Here is an 18710-nt window from a genome sequence, read left to right on the forward strand (position 1 = left end):
TCCCTAAAAGAAACGTTAAAATATCTTTGGGTAAGGTTAGGTTAGTGAGCCTGGTTAGTAATTTCTCAATATCATCCCACAAGTTCTGTAGTTTAGTACAAGACCAAAAAGTATGAAGTAAAGTCCCAACTTCACCACATTGCCTCCAACAAAGATTTGAATGATCCGGAAAGAGAGCGTGAAGCTTATCAGGTGTATGGTACCATCGCATGAGTATTTTATATAAGTTCTCTTTTTGTCTGGTACAGGTGACCATTCTCTGGGCATTGGACCAAATTGCGGACCAGTCTTCCGCGGTCAATTGTAGTTGCAAGGTCCCTTCCCATTTAAGCATATATGGGTGCTTGGAGTGAACATCTGGTGGTGCGTCTATCAGCAGTTTGTAGATTCTGGAAATTAGACCTTTTTGCGGTAGGCCTGGCCTAGCCAGAAGCTCAAAAGGTAGAATAAATTCGCGAAACGGGTGCCGGCGTCAAAAACGGGCGCTGGCGTCAAAAACGAGACGCCGGCGCCGTTTCGCGAATTTTATGCGAATTTTCCAGCGAAGCGAAATGGCGCAAATTCGCCCATCACTAGAAAAGAATATTGATCCCACACCACACAATTAATATTGATTTTTTTTTTTGGGTTACCGCCACAGTAGGTAGGTAGTCTCTGGTGATCACTTTGTCAATGATTAAAATGTAGGCATAGAAGTGAGTTTAACTTTCTACCTCTTCTTCATATTGTACTGGTAACTTTCTGCTTAGTGAAAGGGGAGGGTCAACTTAAAATCTCATTAGTACCAGGGTGTAATAATAAAAGGAACTAAAGGAAGCAATAGGAGAATATCAGCTTCAGATAACTGCTTTCAGCAAGAAAAAGTAATATTAATAATGAAATAGAGGTGTCAGTTGGGAGAGAGGTAGAATAATTATGTAAATATATTTAAAAGGGACAAATACTCACCCCCAAAACAGTGAAAACTTGCTCTTCTGAGCAATTTGCATGATTTCTTTTCGTTTTCATGATAATAGCAGTTTTACACAGCTAATATAATGAATTTGCAACAGGATTGTCCCTGGACATCAGATGCTTTAAATGATTTAGGGGGTAACTCCCAAAGTTTCTGACATTATATCAAGCCTGAAGTGCACAGAATGTTCTTGATATAAATTCATTGTATTAGTGGTATAAAACTGTTATTATCATGAAAACAAACGAAAAAAAACATGAACAATGTAGATTGAAAAAGTGCTGTTTGGGTGGGTATTGGTCCTCTTTAATGAAAAAGAAAGAGAACAGCTGCAGAATAAAGAAGAACCAATAAGTATCTTCTGCTCATTTTATTCTTTTTAGTCTGGCATCCACTGTTTTATACAATATCCCTGCACTGGGTCACTGGGTTCATAAAGATTACTGGCTATAGAAGGTATAGCTGCACAGTATGAAGAAAAACTGGAGGGGGTTAATCTGGCAAATTACTTTTATACATGTTTGTCGGGCATATGGCCTGAACAGAAGTTAAACAAAATGTACATTTTTCTAAAATACCCTATATAAATATTTTTTTTGCCCCTATCTTGGTGCAACCACACTGGAATTGTAATATAACTAATAGTAAAATATAAACTTTGCCTGCAATTTCTCTGTTTTCTATATGGACTTGCTTAAATCTGACTTTCTATTTGCACAAAAAAGGTTTCACTTTAAGCTTTGGTCCATTTCTGCCTCCTCGTTAAACCCACAGGTCCCCAAGGTGCATCCCGGTTGCTTTAATATGCATGCAGCTTTACTATGCACGGAGGAAAGCAAGAGCAAATGAAGATGTACAATAACCTCAGCAAGGAGGTGACTCTAAATAGAAGCCGTTGGAATTCCCATTGGAAAATAAAGTAGCATCTCTCTTGTTCTCATAGTCATGGCAGCTTTAGGGTTTATTAGACAGCTGCCATATATACCCTCGCCTCAGCAATTAGATTACAAACTTTACAGGGAAAAAGATTAACTGTGACTACACAATTCTGTCCAATCCTGCAATACATTCCAAAAACCATCAAAGTCATTCCCAAATAGATAGATAGATAGATAGATAGATAGATAGATAGATAGATAGATAGATAGGTAGTGAATTATATATACATAGATAGAGAGATAGATGATAGATAGATAGATAGATAGATAGATAGAGTAGATAGATAGAGAGAGTGAGAGAGAGAGAGAGAGAGAGAGAGAGAGAGAGAGAGAGAGAGAGAGAGAGAGAGAGAGAGAGAGAGATGATAGCTGGTCTTTGCCCTGACTTTCCCTGTATTAGGATGTTTTAAACGGGACATTAATGGGCCGATTCATCAATGGTCGAATATCGAGGGTTAATTAACCCTCGATATTCGACTAGGAACTAAAATCCTTCGACTTCGAATATCGAAGTCGAAGGATTTAGCGCAAATGCTACGATCGAATGATCGAAGGATTATTCCTTCGATCGACCGATTAAATCCTTCGAATCGAACGTTTCGAAGGATTTAAATCCAACGATCGAAGGAATATCCTTCGATCAAAAAAACTTAGCCAAGCCTATGGGGACCTTCCCCATAGGCTAACATTGACTTCGGTAGCTTTTAGCTGCCGAAGTAGGGGGTCGAAGTTTTTTTTAAAGAGGCAGTACTTCACTATCGAATGGTCGAATAGTCGAACGATTTTTAGTTCGAATCCTTCGATTCGAAGTCGAAGTCGTAGTCGAAGGTGCCCATTCGATGGTCGAAGTAGCCCAAAAAACACTTCGAAATTCGAAGTTTTTTTACTTCGAATCCTTCACTCGAGCTTGATGAATCGGCCCCTAACTCACTTAATCCTGACTTGCACCAATTTCCACCTAGAAGCATATTTACTAGCAGCCAGGAACCTGATCATCCTCTATTACACATCATCCTTTTCTAGCATTCAGTGTTATCATGTCAAGTACTGAGGGCCAAACATGGTGGCTGCCAATCCCCCTGCAATAGGAAGACAGGTGTGGGGAAGCAGCGTTTTTTTTTTGGGGTGTGAGTGGAATCTGGGCCAGAGCTCGGAACCTGAGGTTTTCCAGATAAGGGATCTTTCAGTAATTTGGATGTTCATATCTTAAGACTACTACTAAATCATGTAAACATGAAATAAACCCAATAGGCTGATTTTGCTTCCAATAAAGATTAGTTTTATTTAGTTTGTAACAAGTAAACGCTACTGTTTTATTATTACAGAGAAAAAGGAAATCATTTTTAAAAATTTGGATTATTTGGATAAAATTGAGTCTACGAGAGACCTTTTCCGTAATTTGGAACTTTCTGGATAACGGGTTTCCAGATAACCGATCCCATACCTGTAATATAAAATATAAACATCCATCCCAGAGTCTCAGGTTGCAGCTCAAGGCCACTAGCAGGTGCCGCTTTCCTTTGGGGGTAATAAAGGTCTTCGGTCTAGTTAGACAGGGGCTTTGGGGAATATGGAGATAAGCGGGAGGAAGAAATATGGGCCAGTAGTAGCTGTGCAAATTACAAGTCCAGATGGTGGTTGGCAATTAACCAACTTCCAAGGGTTAGATTCACAGAAAGAGCCCTGGAACATTAAATGCATACTGTCATCAATTAAGCACTTTGTTGTATTTATGTCTGCAATTAATGTTAAGTACAGCAGAGGATTCAGATCATCACAGAAACAAGTTAAAGGGACACTACAGTCGAAAATTAAACTTTGTATTTATTGATGAAACTTAAAAGTTTAGTAAATGAAAGTCGTTTTAGGGAAATAAATACTTATTTACAATGCATCCTGAACTATTAACGGCTGCATTGGTGCTTGCACAGGGTTACTGGGTTAGTTCACCTTTAAGTGAAATCTTAGAGGTATGGGATCCATTATCTGGAAACCTGTTATCCAGAAAGCTCAGAATTATGGAAAGGGCAGCTTCCATAGACTCCATTTTATTCAAAGAATCCAAATTTTTAACTGTTTTCCTTTTTTCTCTGTAATGATAAAACAGTACCATGTACTTGATCCAAACTAAGATATAACTGATCCTTATTTACACGATTATCTATAAGACTAAGGGGCCGATTCATTAACTTCGAGTGAAGGATTCGAAGTAAAAAAACTTCGAATTTCGAAGTGTTTTTTTAGCTACTTCGACCATCGAATGGGCTATTTCGACCTTCGACTACAACTTTGACTTCAAATCGAAAGATTCGAACTAAAAATCGTTCGACTATTTGACCATTTGATAGTCGAAGTACTGTCTCTTTAAGAAAAAACTTCGACCCCCTAGTTCGCCACCTAAAAGCTACCGAACCCAATGTTAGCCTATGGAGAAGGTCCCCATAGGCTTGCCTAACTTTTTTTGGTCGAAGGATATTCCTTCGATCGTTGGATTAAAATCCTTCGAATCGTTCGATTAGAAGGATTTAATCGTTCGATCGAACGATTATTCCTTTGATCGTTCGATCGAAGTATTTGCGCAAAATCCTTCGACTTCGATATTCAAAGTCGAAGGATTTTCATTCCCCAGTCGAATATCGAGGGTTAATTAACCCTCGATATTCGACCCTTGATGAATTTGCCCCTTAAGGTATGGATAGCCAAATTACTGAAAGATCCGTTATTTGGAAAACCCAGGCCCCAAGCATTCTGGATAACAGGTCCTATACCTGTATTACTAAAACACTGATATTCTGTGACAATTTGTCCATTGTACTCTAGCAACCACGTAATGCTTTGAATGAAATGCTGGAATGTGAATAGACGAGGAACTGAATAGACAGATAAGTAATAAAGTAACTAAAAACTTTTTTCGTCTCACTGAACATTCGGTTTTTGGCCTACTGAGGTCACTGACCCTCCACCAACAATGGAAGACAATTTAAAAAGTATGGCATAATAGTGATGGGCAAATTTGTTTCGTTAGACGAAAAATTAGAGAATTTCTCGCGAATTGCGAAACGCCAATTTTGACACCCGCGTTAAAGTGAATAGGCGTCCGAATAATGTTGACGCGCGACGGTTTTGACGCGATTGACTTTTCAGACACACGTCCAAAATTTTTTGTTCGCCAGTGAATTTTCGCTGCAGTTTTGTGAATTTATTCGTCAGTGGTGAAAGCAGAAATTCGCCGTAAATTCGCGCCTGGCGAATTTATTCTCCCATCACTACTGTATAACAAAAAGTAAGATAAACTGAAAACTCCAAACTAATTGCAGTGCAGTTGTCCTGGGCAAGAGCTTTTGGGAAATTTAGCACCTACTGCTGCAAATAAAGCATGACTCTGAGTTCAGATCGGCTTCCAACCCGCGCCTGTCTATATTTACTCAAATTATTCCGCTTCCTCACCTGTATTCATTGCTGCACTCAGCGCTCTAAATAAATAATTCAGTGTCTATAGTCAGTGACTTCTCTCCACTCTATTTGTAACAAACAGGTTACATGCACGCTCTATTGATTTCTCTTCTCGGCCCGTGTGTCTCCCTTCTCTTCCATAAAGATTCTACAACTACGTCCTCTGTGCAAATGTCATTGCCTTTATAAGAAGCGGCTGCACGTATTTCCTTGTGTCTGGTCTTGGGAATGTTGTTAAGTATTTTCTCTCTTGATGTATCTGGCCTGAGGGCACAAGAGGTTGCTGTTTGACTATAGAGGAGGGTTATACTGTGTTGAAGGGGCCACAGGGCCAGAAAGTTGAAACGATAACTTGAATATTTATGTATTAGAGTTATAGCTGCAGCTATCTGTAATATTTAAATCAATGGCACTTTATTAGTCATTTATTCAAGGAGTATACTAAAATCTTATTGTTTTGGGCTCCTTTTTTATGCCCGTGGCAAGGTTTAAAGTGTAAAAAACAGGCCAAGCCATGTTTTGATACATTGGACCTTACTCCATGGGTGAGCAGGCACAGGTCAGGCACAGGTCTTTCTCTTCCAAAAATGGAACCCACTCAAGTTAGAAGTAATTTCCAGGACTTCCTTGGTACTTTGCATCTGGTGTACAATAGTGATGAGCTCCCGGTTCGCTTCAACCAAGAATTTGTGAAAATTTAGTGAAACTCGAAAATTGCCGCCCGCAATTTTGACACCAGCGTTAAAGTCAATGGGTGACAGCGATTTTGACGTGAGCTACTTTTCGAATGCGCGTCCAAAATTTTTTGATGCCAGCAAAAATTCTTCACGGGAAATTTACTGCAAAATGTATTCGCCCATCACTCGTGTACAACTGTGCACATAAATGTAAGTAGCATTTAGCTCTCTTGCACCTTTGGTCATCTATGTGGCTTCTCTGGTCTGTTACATTTGCCATTTAGCATTTTTCACCCTTTCCCTTCCCCAGGTACCAACAAGGTGAGATGCTAAATCAAACATGCCCAGATGGTCACAGTATGGTCACCAACTGAATACATTGGCACTATATAAATAAATGATAAAAATATATAGTTACAGATTATCTTGGAAAGAGCAGAAAAGCATGTGTCTAATACCTTAAAGGAGAACTAAAGTTCAACTAAAGAAGTAGCTAGAAATGTTGTGGGCTTCTGTACCAGCCCAAGGCAACCACAGCCCTTTAGCAGTAAAGATCTGTGTCTCCAAAGATGCCCCAGTAGCTCCCCATCTTCTTTTCTGCTGATTCACTGCACATGCTCTGTGCTGCTGTCACTTACTGAGCTTTGGGACCCACTCACAATATACAGTACACATAGGGGCAGATGTATCAAGGGTCGAATTTCGAGGGGTTAAATCCCTCGAAATTCGACTGGGGAATAGAATCGAATAGGCAATGGGCGAATATTCGCCAGGCGAATAGGCACACAATCGAATATTCGCTCGAAGGATTTTCATTCGATCGAATGCCTATTTATTCGAACAAAAACTTGGAAAACAAGCCTATGGGACTTTCCCATAGGCTTTTAAAGCAATTCGGTAGGTTTTAGGTGGCGAAGTAGGCAGTCGAAGTATTTTTAAAAGAGACAGTACTTCGACTATCGAATGGGCGAATAGTCGCAGCGTTTTTGCACTCGATCTATTCGAATCATTCTACTCAGGCGAATTTACGCCCATTCGATAGTCGAGGAGCACAAAAAACTACTCAAAATTCGAGCTTTTTTCCCTCTATTCATTCACCCGAGCTTAGTGAATGGGTGCCATAGAATAGAAATGTCACAATATGAGGCTGATTAGTAATTAATACAGATAATTACTACATGGCAGCACAGAAACCAGTGCAATTAGCATCAGAATTTAATAATCAGCCCTGTAGCATCAGTTTATATTACACACCAACCTCATTTTCTGCTTGATAATTTGCGATGACCTTTAAGCTTACACTAGGCCAGTTGTAGTGGGAAGCAATTGCGGTAGACCACTAAAATTTACATTCACTCCATCCCCCCCTCCAAATCTCAATTCTCTAATCTGTGGAAGTGCAGAATTTTTACTCTCATACTCAATAAACAAAATAAATAATCACCGGCTGATTGCCACTCTGAGAGTTTAGAGTCACGGAGCAAGGGAAGAAGCATCCGGCCTACCTTTGTTGATGACACGTGGCAGGCCGTGACTTCGCAACAAGTCATAAAAATCCAGACATTTTTCATTCTCGGCATAGCTTTGCATACTGTCGCATAGCTCCCTCATCAGCGATATAGTGCTGCGGCAAATATCCTCTTCATAGTCCCCGGACATCTCGCACTACCATCTCTCAGCACTGCCGGGGAGAGGCAAAGAGTTAGTATGGAACATACAAGAACAGTATATTACTAAGCCTTGCTAAAGAACCAAAACTATGTTGTCTTTTAGCAAGTCAGTGCCATTTATATCCTTAGAGAGGGATGAGCAAGGAGTGAGACCATTGTACAATGGGTGTGCTATATGGGTGGCCAGAAAATTAGCATCACTGGTATCAGCTGTAAGGAAATTCCTGCCCCTAACCTTCTAAATAACCCACGAGTCTTTGGTCTGGAATGTAAATGTATCTAAAGGTATGTGATCCGTTATCTGAAAATACGTTATCCAAAAAGCTCTAAAATACAGTCCATCTATCCCAGTCATTTTAAGAAAACAATTCACATTTTTAACATTTTCTCAGTACAAATAAATCAGTACTTTATACTAAGATAGAATTCATTCTTATTGGAGGCAAAACAGTTCTATTGGGGAGATGTAATGTTTAAATAATGTTTTAGTAGACGGTGAGGACCATTTATCAAAGTCCTAATTTAATTTACTTTTTTCTGAAAAATACTCCGAACAAATCTGCATGGATTTTTACCCCCTACTTTTCCATGTGCAGAAAAAAAACAAATAGTGAAAAAAACAAATCGTATGAATTTTTCGGATTTTCCACCTGAGAACTCAGATTTTTACTGAAACCACGAAATCTTTGGATTATTGCACAAAACCAAGCACAGATCAAGATATCTTCGGGACTTCTCCCATTAACTTGATATGCAACCTCTGAGATGCTGGATTTTCGGATTATGGCTTTTTCCATCCTAATATAATAAATCCCTAGTATAATAAATCCTAGTATAGTAAATCCCGTAAAAATTCGAGTTTTTTTTTTCTCTGAGATGCGATTTTCAGATTCGGACTTTTTCCATCCTAATATAATAAATCCCTAGTATAATAAATGCTAGTATAATGAATCCCTATTATAATAAATCCCATAAAATTCAAGGTGTTTTTTTTTCCACTAAAAATTCGGGTTTTAACACAAATTTTTGGGGTTTTTGGAATACATACTTTAATAAATAACCCCCTTAGAGTATGCTAATCTAAATTATGGAAAGACCCTCTTATCTGGAAAACCCCAGGCACACAGGTTCCATACAGTATACCTGTATATATATTGGCTTGCACAGTTCTATTATAGAAGTTTTGAATCTTAAAATAAAGTCTTAAAACAACCCTGACTGAATTATGGACCCTGCCAAAAAGACATGACTATAGATGCAGCCAGTTATTCCAATGTGGTATTCAAGGTTGTGCCAGTTATCTGGAACCTAGTTGTAATACAGATGAGATGCTTCATGATCATCTGAATTGTTTTTGAGTTGCTGTGAGTTTTAGGGGTTAGTCATCAAAATCCGAATTTATCTGATTTTTTTAAATAAAAAAGTCCAACCAAACTAGAATTCACGATTTGACCTTATCTATTATTAAAAAAGCACAATTTAATCGGATCTGCTGTGTAACCTGAGCCTTTTCTCCTTTGAATGGCTGCCCCCATGGCTACACAGCATCTTATTTATATGAACTATTCTAGTGTTTCTGAAGCAAACACATCAGTTTTACCAGTGCAGGGCAACACTGTATTATATTGTTATTACTTTAAAACACTTTCATTTTTTGATGTTACTGTTCCTTTAATGGGAAATAAAGCAAAGCTTGGCATAACGTAAACTTGCACAAACAATGAAATGGAACAGGTTTGTGATATCACCCACTCAAAGATGAAAGGTATTACAGCAAAGGTATTCCCCCATGGAATATAAAAGACAAAAAAATGAATCAAACCTTTTTTAGAGAAAGCTGTGGAAGCGCCTGTCTTCTCTCTCCATTCAAATAATCGCACAGAACTGTCCAGCTCTCCTGCTCCAGCACTGGAAAGGTCCCTCTGCAGAGGTTATGTTTGGACTATGTCTAGATTGCCAAGTTCTTTAGTACCTGGTAAGGAAAAGACAGGGATGTCATGACTTAAAATCCCTCTAAGTACGTGTTTTTTTTACACTTATAACTGTTCTGATGGCACTTAAACCTAGAGTAGAAGCAGGGCCAGGCCAATTTGCATATGCAAATTAGGGTTCAGATTCGGTTCAGTATTCGGCCGAATCTTTCACAAAGGATTCGGGGGTTCGGCCGAATCCAAAATAGTGGATTCGGTGCATCCCTACTCTCATCATACCCTTTTGCCAGAAATTTCTCTACCATCTGTGTAGAGGCGTTGTCATACAATTCATCTGTAGATACTATGCTCCTGACACGCAACGACTGACTTTGGGGCAGACCCTTGAACAAACCTGGTGGATGGTATGATGTGGGTTTCAATAGATTGTTTCTATCCGTGGGCTTGGTGTAAACTGAAGTTGTAAATTTGTGCCCTGTGTAATTAATGCTTACATTTAAAAAAAAATGCAACTCCGTGTGACTGACCAAAAACAGATAGAGGACCAATGCATACAGAACACTAGGAGACTGCAATAAATGTGCTCAAAACAAGACATCTTCCCAAATGCTTGGTGAGTGTCGTTAGCAAGCATGCCCAATTTATCAAGATTTTTTAATTTTGTAAAACCTGATGAATATTTTATATCTAGGCCACCTGTGCTTTAGTGATAATTCCCCTTTACAGCCCCTGAACATACCTAGCAATCTATTTTACAACTGCTAATATGAAAATATCCAATAACCCTGATTGCAAATGACCAGGTTTCCCTGCTATAAAACATGTGACCGTGTTTAATTGCTTCATTATCTACCAGACCGTTTGCGCTCAGTCTGCTCCTTTATGAATTTCCTTGCGTGTCTCTTGCACGTCAGATAATGACCTTTATCTGAGATGCTCTCGGTACCATTGAATCGACATCTCCTGCTGTAAATGTTACAGGTCTTGGACTTTATTGATCAGGTATCACGGATTGTAACCACCCTATCAGATCCTGCATCCTGCAGGCCTCTGCTTTATAATGCACTTTTGTCACTATACTCTTATGCTCTGTATTCCTTATATTCCATCTGATATTTATTGGGCGAAGGGAAAAAAATAAATCAATGAAATGTGATTTAAGGAGTGTAATTATTGAAAAGAGATGCCAAGTAGACAACAGGGATCAGATAAAACAAGGGGTACTCAGAAGCAGAGAAGAGATGGCGGCTGAGGTATCTGCACAGCAAAACCCTAGGTTCACCTTATTCCTGTATCAGCCTATATTTGTAAGTCTCTGGATGTGTATAGCCTTCTAGCATACAGTGTTGAGAAAAAAGGTAAAGGACTGTAAAAAAAAATCAGGAAAATATGCAGACAAAATAAAAATGTAGCCTGACAGCAAGGGCTTGTTAATTTCCAGGCTTTCGAATAAAAAGTAACAGCCGTACACAATACAGAGACTCGTTTTCCAACATTAATGCTCCTTTAATTATGCCCAAGTATTAATTGATTGCCTTCCCCACACTTTTAATTATTTTCACTTATTAATTGATTGCCTCTCTGGCTCCTGGGTAAATTCAAATCATACAGACTTTCCAGAGCAAATATTTTCCCAAGCCCAGGCTATAAATAAATAGATTTGAGGTTTAGTAATTACTGGAAAAGTCCCACTGCTCAACAAATAACCTTTATAATAGCGGTTAAATTTGCAGCCTTCTACAGTAGCTGTTGCCAGACTTCCTACCTGGACATGTATTAGCTAGCTATGCTTTAGCAGGCATCTCTGACCTCAAGTTAGGCAGCAACATTCTACCAAATGAGGATAGTGGTTTGAATGATGATCTTCTCCCTTTGAGAAACACACTTATCACATTCTCCCACTTAGCAGATTATTATTATATTATTTGTATTATTATTATTATTATTTACATAATTATAAAGAGCTAAAGATCCAGATAACAAACCAATATTGACACCAAGATTACGCTAACTGACCTTCAAGCTGGGCTTCTAGATGTGTCCAGCAGAGCTAATAGGTGTTCTCTTCAAATCTCGCCCAAACCAAAATCCTAGACAATGTTTCAGGGTCCTGAAGAGCGCTAGCCCTGCAGTTTGGAAACTACTGCCCTAACAGTAAATAGAGATGAGAATATTCATTTGTGCACTGAATTGTAAACCAACATGGATTTGCCAAAAGTCTATTGGATTTGTACACTGGGCTGGACCAGGGGCACGGTTGAGAATAACAAGGCATAAAGAGTGTTTCTGTGGGGGTTTTTTTCATGTTCTTAATCACACTCAAAAATAATAAGATAATATTTATTAACCCGTTTGTTCTACCTACCAGCCGATGTTTCAGTATAGTCATAATACAATCCTTCTCAAGGTCATTCTTAGTGGCTACGCCATACTACCCAGTATATATTGATATATACTCAGGGGCGATCCTGGCCCCTCCATCACCTGAGGCAGCAGCACTTGCTGCTGCCCCCCCTCCCCTGGAAATTTGCTCTTAAAGTACCAGAAGCAGCATTTTTGCTGCCCCTGGTACCTAGTGGGGCACTGCTGCCTGAGGCGACAGCCTCAACTTGCCTCATTGGTGAAGCACCCCTGTATATACTAAGGATGCACCGAATCCAGGATTCGGTTCGGGATTCGGCCAGGATTCAAACTTTTTCAGTAGGATACGGATTCAGCCGAATCCTTCTGCCCGGCCGAACCGAATCCGAATTTGCATATGCAAATTAAGGACAGGGAGGGAAATCGCGTGACTTTTTAAAACAAAACAAGGAAGTAAAAAAATATTTCCCTTCCCACCCCTAATTCAAATATGCAAATTAGGATTCAGATTCGGTTCGGTATTTGGCCGAATCTTTCGCGAAGGATTCAGGGGTTCAGCCGAATCCTAAATAGTGGATTCGGTGCATCCCTATTATATACACATACATATATATCGCATTCGCACATCTTTTATGGACCTCTGTGTGAGGCTTTTTACCTTTTCAGTTGGGTTACACCATTCTCATTCTTTCTTCTTCCCGCCATGCTGGCTACTTTCCAGTGAAAAAGTTGCCACACAACTTTGTAATTGTCTCATGTGGAATGTTTTTCCTTGCAGGTCATTTATATGCAGCACGGCACCATGAATTCTTATTAACAAGTCAACATTTGTGCATACATCTCTTCCCTTATCCAGCAGACCTGTGGAAAAACAAAATAAAAATACTCATCTCCAATGAAATCCACAAATACAACTTCTATTGAACTTTCATTTTAATGAGCTTTCAGGTGGAACTCTTGTACCAGACCATGTAGGGTTGCCCTAGCAACTTGTAGTGTCATGATATGTCTGCTGTTTAGTAATTAGGACCTCAAAAATTAAGCCTCAAACTTGGCACAGAAACCACAATTTTCTGATTGTTAAGAGCACATTAGTTATCTGCATACCCTCGCTAAGCCGTTGAATAGACAAATAAATTGGATGCCAAAAACCTAAACAAAAACCTAAACATTTATTTATTTAGTAGCACAAGAAGTTGCAAATTTAGGGGGTCATTTGTCAGAAAGCATTTCAGTTCTGCTTAACTTCTACTGCAGTGGGTGTCGCATTATTTTGGCCTGCTACAGTTCCAATATTAAATTTGTAAAGTGTGTTCGCTGAAATCTGACCATTAGAAAATGTATAGTCACCTGGTATGAGCATGGGATTGTTTGGCTATGGGGTCTATTAAAGTTAAATTTTCTATTTTTCTCACAAATCTCAAAATATTCATGTGTTTTTTTTTATTTTTATAAAACTCTAAAAACTTGAGAACTATTTATTGTAAAAACAAGAAAAAAACGCTAATACAAAAATTCACCAAGTAAAAGCAGTTGAGGTTTTAGAAAAGGCAATGGGAGCTGTGCTGATGCTATTGGGCCATCTTTAATCAGTTCAGATGTTTAGATGTTTTCCTGGTATTCGTGGTTTTAGAGAAAATACGTTTATTCGTGATTTTACAACTAAAATGAGACTGTTAATGCATAGGCCTTCCTGCGTCTGAAATATAATTTTGTATTTTACTTAGGAAAAAAAGGCAGTGTGATAGAACTTTTGGTGGAAACATTTTGACCTGTGGAAATGAGCATTACTATTGAGTGCTGTGGAGCTGGTTACCTTCCCATTGCTGATGGGCTGCTTAGGGGGCAGGGGTTGGAAGGAGGGAGGGTGATATTCCAACTTGCAGTACAGATTGACTAAAGTATATCAGAGCACAAGTCGCATGACTGGGAGCACCCAGGAAACTGACAATATGTCTAGTCCCATGTCAGATTTCAAAATGAAACATAAAAAACTCCGTTTGCTCTTTTGAAAAAAGTGTTTCAGTGCAGGAGTCTGCTGGAGAGGCACTATTAATTGAAAAATACATGTTTTCCCATGACAGTATCCAATTAACCATTTCTTGTTGTTAAAAAAGGTAGTGTAACATGTGAGCCTTATTTACAAGAATCAGACAGTTTTGTATCAATCATTGGCTTGATTTGTAGCCAGAATTCAAGATGGTTGTTTGCCACAATTTGTTGATTAAAATGCCCTATTAGTTTAACAATTTAATTGCTCATTAATGCATAATCCCACAGAAGAATATTTTTCATTGTTGAGTGAAGTACAAAGAATCATTTGCTGCATATATTTCATTTATCAAATCACCGGGGGAGTATATCCAGAAATAGCTGCTTTATTTGATTTTCATGGTCCAGCTGCACACAAACACATGTGATTACCAATACTTTAAGCCTCGCCAATTATATTTCAGATTTTTCAGTTACAGTGCTGTCCTATTGTTCGATGGTCAATGTTAAAGGGCATGTAAAGTCTAAAATAGAATAAGGCTAGAAATGCTGTATTTTGTATACTAAATATAAACATGAACTTACTGCACCACAAGCCTAATCAAACAAATAATTTATGCTTTCAAAGTTGGCTACAGGGGGTCACCATCTTGTAACTTTGTTAAACATCTTTGCAAGACTAAGACTGTGCACACGCTCAGTGTGGTCTGGGCTGCTTAGGAATCGTCATAAACAAAGCTGCTTGAGTTCTGCATGGCTGGGAAGTAAGGCGGGGGCTCCCCCTGCTGTTCATAAGTATGATTGTTTCCCTGCTCAGCAGTTAGGGACCGTCTGACAATTCCTATAAACAGCAGTAAATGAAGGGAGAATTTCACTGCATACAGTCAGGTTTATTATAAAATCGGTACACATTTTTTAATTAAAGTTTATTGGAGATAGGTTTCTTTTTCATTAAAGAAAGTAAAAATGGGAATTTATTTTTTTGCCTTTACATGCCCTTTAAGGTGGCCGTTCCCGGACTGATGCTCCTCGATTTCCAACGGACACTATACAGACATCATGCCATCCACTATGTTCCATTCATTTCGAATGACAGACTGGAATAGCAGTAAGCAAAGATAGGAAAAAAATACCGGCCTTCCTATATATTTATCTTTTTTCCCTATTAATAAAATTGGTATCAACCATCATTTTTACCAGCCAGGCCTGTAAAATCCAGGTGGCAACCCTAGCTGAGGCGAGGCCTTCATCCTCTAGTGCAGGGATCCCCAACTTTTTATAATGTAAAATGAGTTGGAGAGCAACACAAGCAGGTAAAAAAAACTCCTGAGAGTTGCAGTTATGGGCTGTGGGTGACTATTTGGTAGCCCCTATGGGGACTGGCAGACTACAGGAGACTCTGTTTGGCAGTTGACCTGGTTTTTATGCAACCAAAATTCGCTCCAAACCCAAAATCCAAATGTAAGCACTTCCTTTGGGGCTGACGGGAGCAGCCTCCAAGTGGTTGGTGAGCAACATGTATACTGGTTGGGGATCACTGCTCTAGTGCACCATGCATTTGCCAATGATACAGTGGTAGTTGAGATCATCCACCAAACATACATGTACTTAACATCTGATTTTGGTACGGCTGTATTGTTATGTGGAAGGCTAGCTTTACTCTTATATTGCCCTCAGTTCCTGTGTTAGTATTACAGTCTCAATACCCTAAAGTTGCCTTTGGAGAAAAAGAAACTCTTGGAGGCTCCGGAGTATGGTTGTGTTAAAAAGGATGGAAATAGCTGCATATATTGACATCATTCATTAAAGTTACCAAACATGATCTTCACACTTCCGTATAGTTGCGTTTGGCACCAGTGTATCTGTCCTGCCCTCTCTGTTGAAATGAAAGCAACCTATTGACAATGGAGAACCCTGGTCCGAGCTCCACTTTGAGTGTGACATTTGAGCAATGATTCTAAAATTGCGGTGGGAAAAAATCTGCATTGTTTGGGGAAAAAAATGGCAATTAGTGCCCAAAATTGTGCTTTGTATACCGCACTTGTGGAAAAAATATAAGGGAACTTGTCACTACAATGAATAGCACAGATCTTGTGTTTAACAGAAAAGCAACACCGGGAAGCTTACAAATGACCATGTCACTGAATCAAAATCTGTCCTCGCGGCTCAGTGGGAAAACACAAGGTAGCACAGCAAGCATCAAAGTTCAACTGAATCACAGAAGCGATTAAGTGGTATTCTGTACTGTGACAGCGTCTGGGAATTGGGCAAAGCTGAAGGCAACAACTGCCCTGTAAAATGCTTGCCCCACAATAAAATAGGCAAACCATCTATAAAAAAGTTTTTTTTTTATAAGTGAAAAAAATTGCAGCTTACAGCAAAAAAAGCTTTTTGTACAAGTTGCAGTCTACAGAAAAAGTCAGCCTAAGAGCTAGCACTCCAGTACATAAGGAAACAGAACAATCAGGATATGCCCAAATACTGTACAAGGGAGATCAACATGCAAAGCTGCTGCAACAGTTGAGCAGTGTAGAGAGAATTTGTTCCATTTCATCTCAGTCCGTATATTGTCTCTATTAAAAGCCTCTAGTAAAATTAATCTACGAAAGAAATAGTAGCTAGTATATTGGCATGGGGTGCCATCTGTAACTCAAAACTGAAACCTGTGGCCACCAAAACTGTATAGAAAAAGTGGGATCTTTAATGAAAATCTGCTTCATAAGATTCCAGACAGCAATTATTATTATTAATGCAGAATTGGACAACTTGTTACCCACAACTGAAAGTAACTTTTATGTCCTGTCTTAATACGTGTCTTCAATGAGGATTAAGAAAAGCAGAGGTGCATATATATATATATATATATGATATAATCATGTAACAAAATGAGAACCAGTACCTGAAAAGCGCAGCTTGCTTGGTAATTTAGACACTTCACACACAAACCCAATCAAATGTTCCAGAACCCAAACGACCCTTCATCTTTGGTAATATTTGTCTTTGCTATTTACTCTTTAGTTTTCATAATTTACATTTCTACTAAGGATTATTTATGCTGACTCATGATATGTTAACTCTTGCTGCATGCCCCTAATGACATAATGATACATCTGTCTGGCTCCAATACAGCGTTGAGTGAGTGCCTTGTGGTCAACCTGCCAGTATGACAATGGCATATCAGCCAAGGCCAAATCTGCAATCTGCAAATCACTAAACCTTGCATACTCAGTAAACATCAATTAGAAGTCTCAATGATTTTTTGGAAGTGTACTTATTATTTACCTGTATGAGACATACAGAAGAAGTTTATGGTTATATGCCTTTAGTAAAGTACATCTGATGATTCAGACATTTGGGGGTCCGGCCTCCTAGAGTGGGGGGGTGGATTTGGAGCAGTGGCAGGGGGTGGCTTAACGTTAAATCCAGTTAGGGAAGGAATTGCCTTTACTCCTAGATACACCTTAAAAAAACCAAGCCTGAAGGTCATTTAGGTAGAGTTTTGTGGTGAATATAAATTTGACTTAGACAGTCTTGGAACTAACACTGAAAGACTGATGTGCCAATATATTTTTTTTATATTTGTGCATTTCATAAGATAAGGTGACCCTGATCAAAGGTTGGCCTTCAAGTTGGCCCTGTCAAAGGCTGTACCTTTAAGAGGAACTTGGACAGAAAAGGGTTGACCACCAGTATAAGGACACACTAGTCTTTTTTTGTACCCCATCTGTTGCAGTTTCCCGCATTTAGAAGAGCTGGTTGAGGTATGCTGGGTTCTGTTGCTGCTCTTTGAGCGACAGCATTAGAAATTTCTACAGAACCTTTATTCTAGCTGTTACTGAGCTGCTTACTGGTATTTTTGACTGCCATCGATCCACAGTTTCTTTAAACTCGAACATTTCAGAGATGTTTCTTGAGATTTATGCACACCCTGTAACACAGACACTACATGGCAGTAAGCGAAATACAATAAAGGAGGAATGGATACCGTCAATAGAGGTGCAGACAGAATTCCAATTTCACTGGGAGTGAGTGATTGCACTTTTTTTAAGCAAGCTGTACCAATTTGTCGCACGTCAAAAATACATTTTTCTCCATTGACTTTAATGCATTTAATATCGAATTTTGGGCATTGCGAAACCGGTCAAATTGAAACGGGTCAGATTCACCCATCACTACCCTGACCGATAATGTTTTCCTAATGTACTGTTGTCCAACCTGCCATCCTTCAGCCCTTGCTGGACTACAACAACTACAATAGATATAGGTTAGCTCTTAATATTTCCATTACACAAATTAAACAAACGGAAAATAAAATCAAGTAGGTATAATGGCCCTTAAAACGTGATAGGCTGAGCTTGATTTGCCTTAAAATGCATAGAATTACACTTAGCAGGTCAGTGGAAAGTGTGGTTGCAGCTAGGAATAAATAAGCCAAAAGTGAACAAAAGAAAGCATGTGGATGCTAACTACAGAAGGCTTTTTGGACAATGGAGAAAATGGAATGTCACTCAGTAGCCACGACAACTGCTACAGAATGACCCTTTCATTGGATCACTAAATGTCCGTTTACTTCTACAATGGTAAAGTAGGTCTTGAAGCTCTGCAGCAAATAGACAGGGAGAAGGGAGAACAAGAGCAGGTCACCTGCCTATTCATAACGGATTATGCAAAGGCAATGAAGAATATTGTTGCGTCTATGAGTCATTATGACACCAGCCAGAGGTTAATAAGCT

The 18710-nt window shown here is 39.1% G+C and overlaps 1 protein-coding gene across 3 annotated transcripts in view; it reads right to left on the bottom strand.

Moving 5' to 3' along the window:
• The window catches only part of LOC108697775 (synaptotagmin-C), a 144784-nt gene that overhangs the window by 82555 nt on the left and 43519 nt on the right, over positions 1-18710 (bottom strand). For all 3 annotated transcript variants that reach the window (XM_041571588.1, XM_018228142.2, XM_041571587.1), the window contains exons 2-4: positions 12644-12846; positions 9516-9665; positions 7529-7704 (exon numbers count right to left, since the gene is read on the bottom strand). In XM_041571588.1, coding sequence (XP_041427522.1) covers positions 7529-7682 — 154 coding nt within the window. In that variant the 5' untranslated portion in view covers positions 7683-7704; positions 9516-9665; positions 12644-12846. The remainder of the gene's footprint in view (positions 1-7528; positions 7705-9515; positions 9666-12643; positions 12847-18710) is intronic.

This window comes from Xenopus laevis, chromosome 7S, assembly GCF_017654675.1.
Source record: "Xenopus laevis strain J_2021 chromosome 7S, Xenopus_laevis_v10.1, whole genome shotgun sequence".
Taxonomy (NCBI): Eukaryota; Metazoa; Chordata; class Amphibia; order Anura; family Pipidae; genus Xenopus; species Xenopus laevis.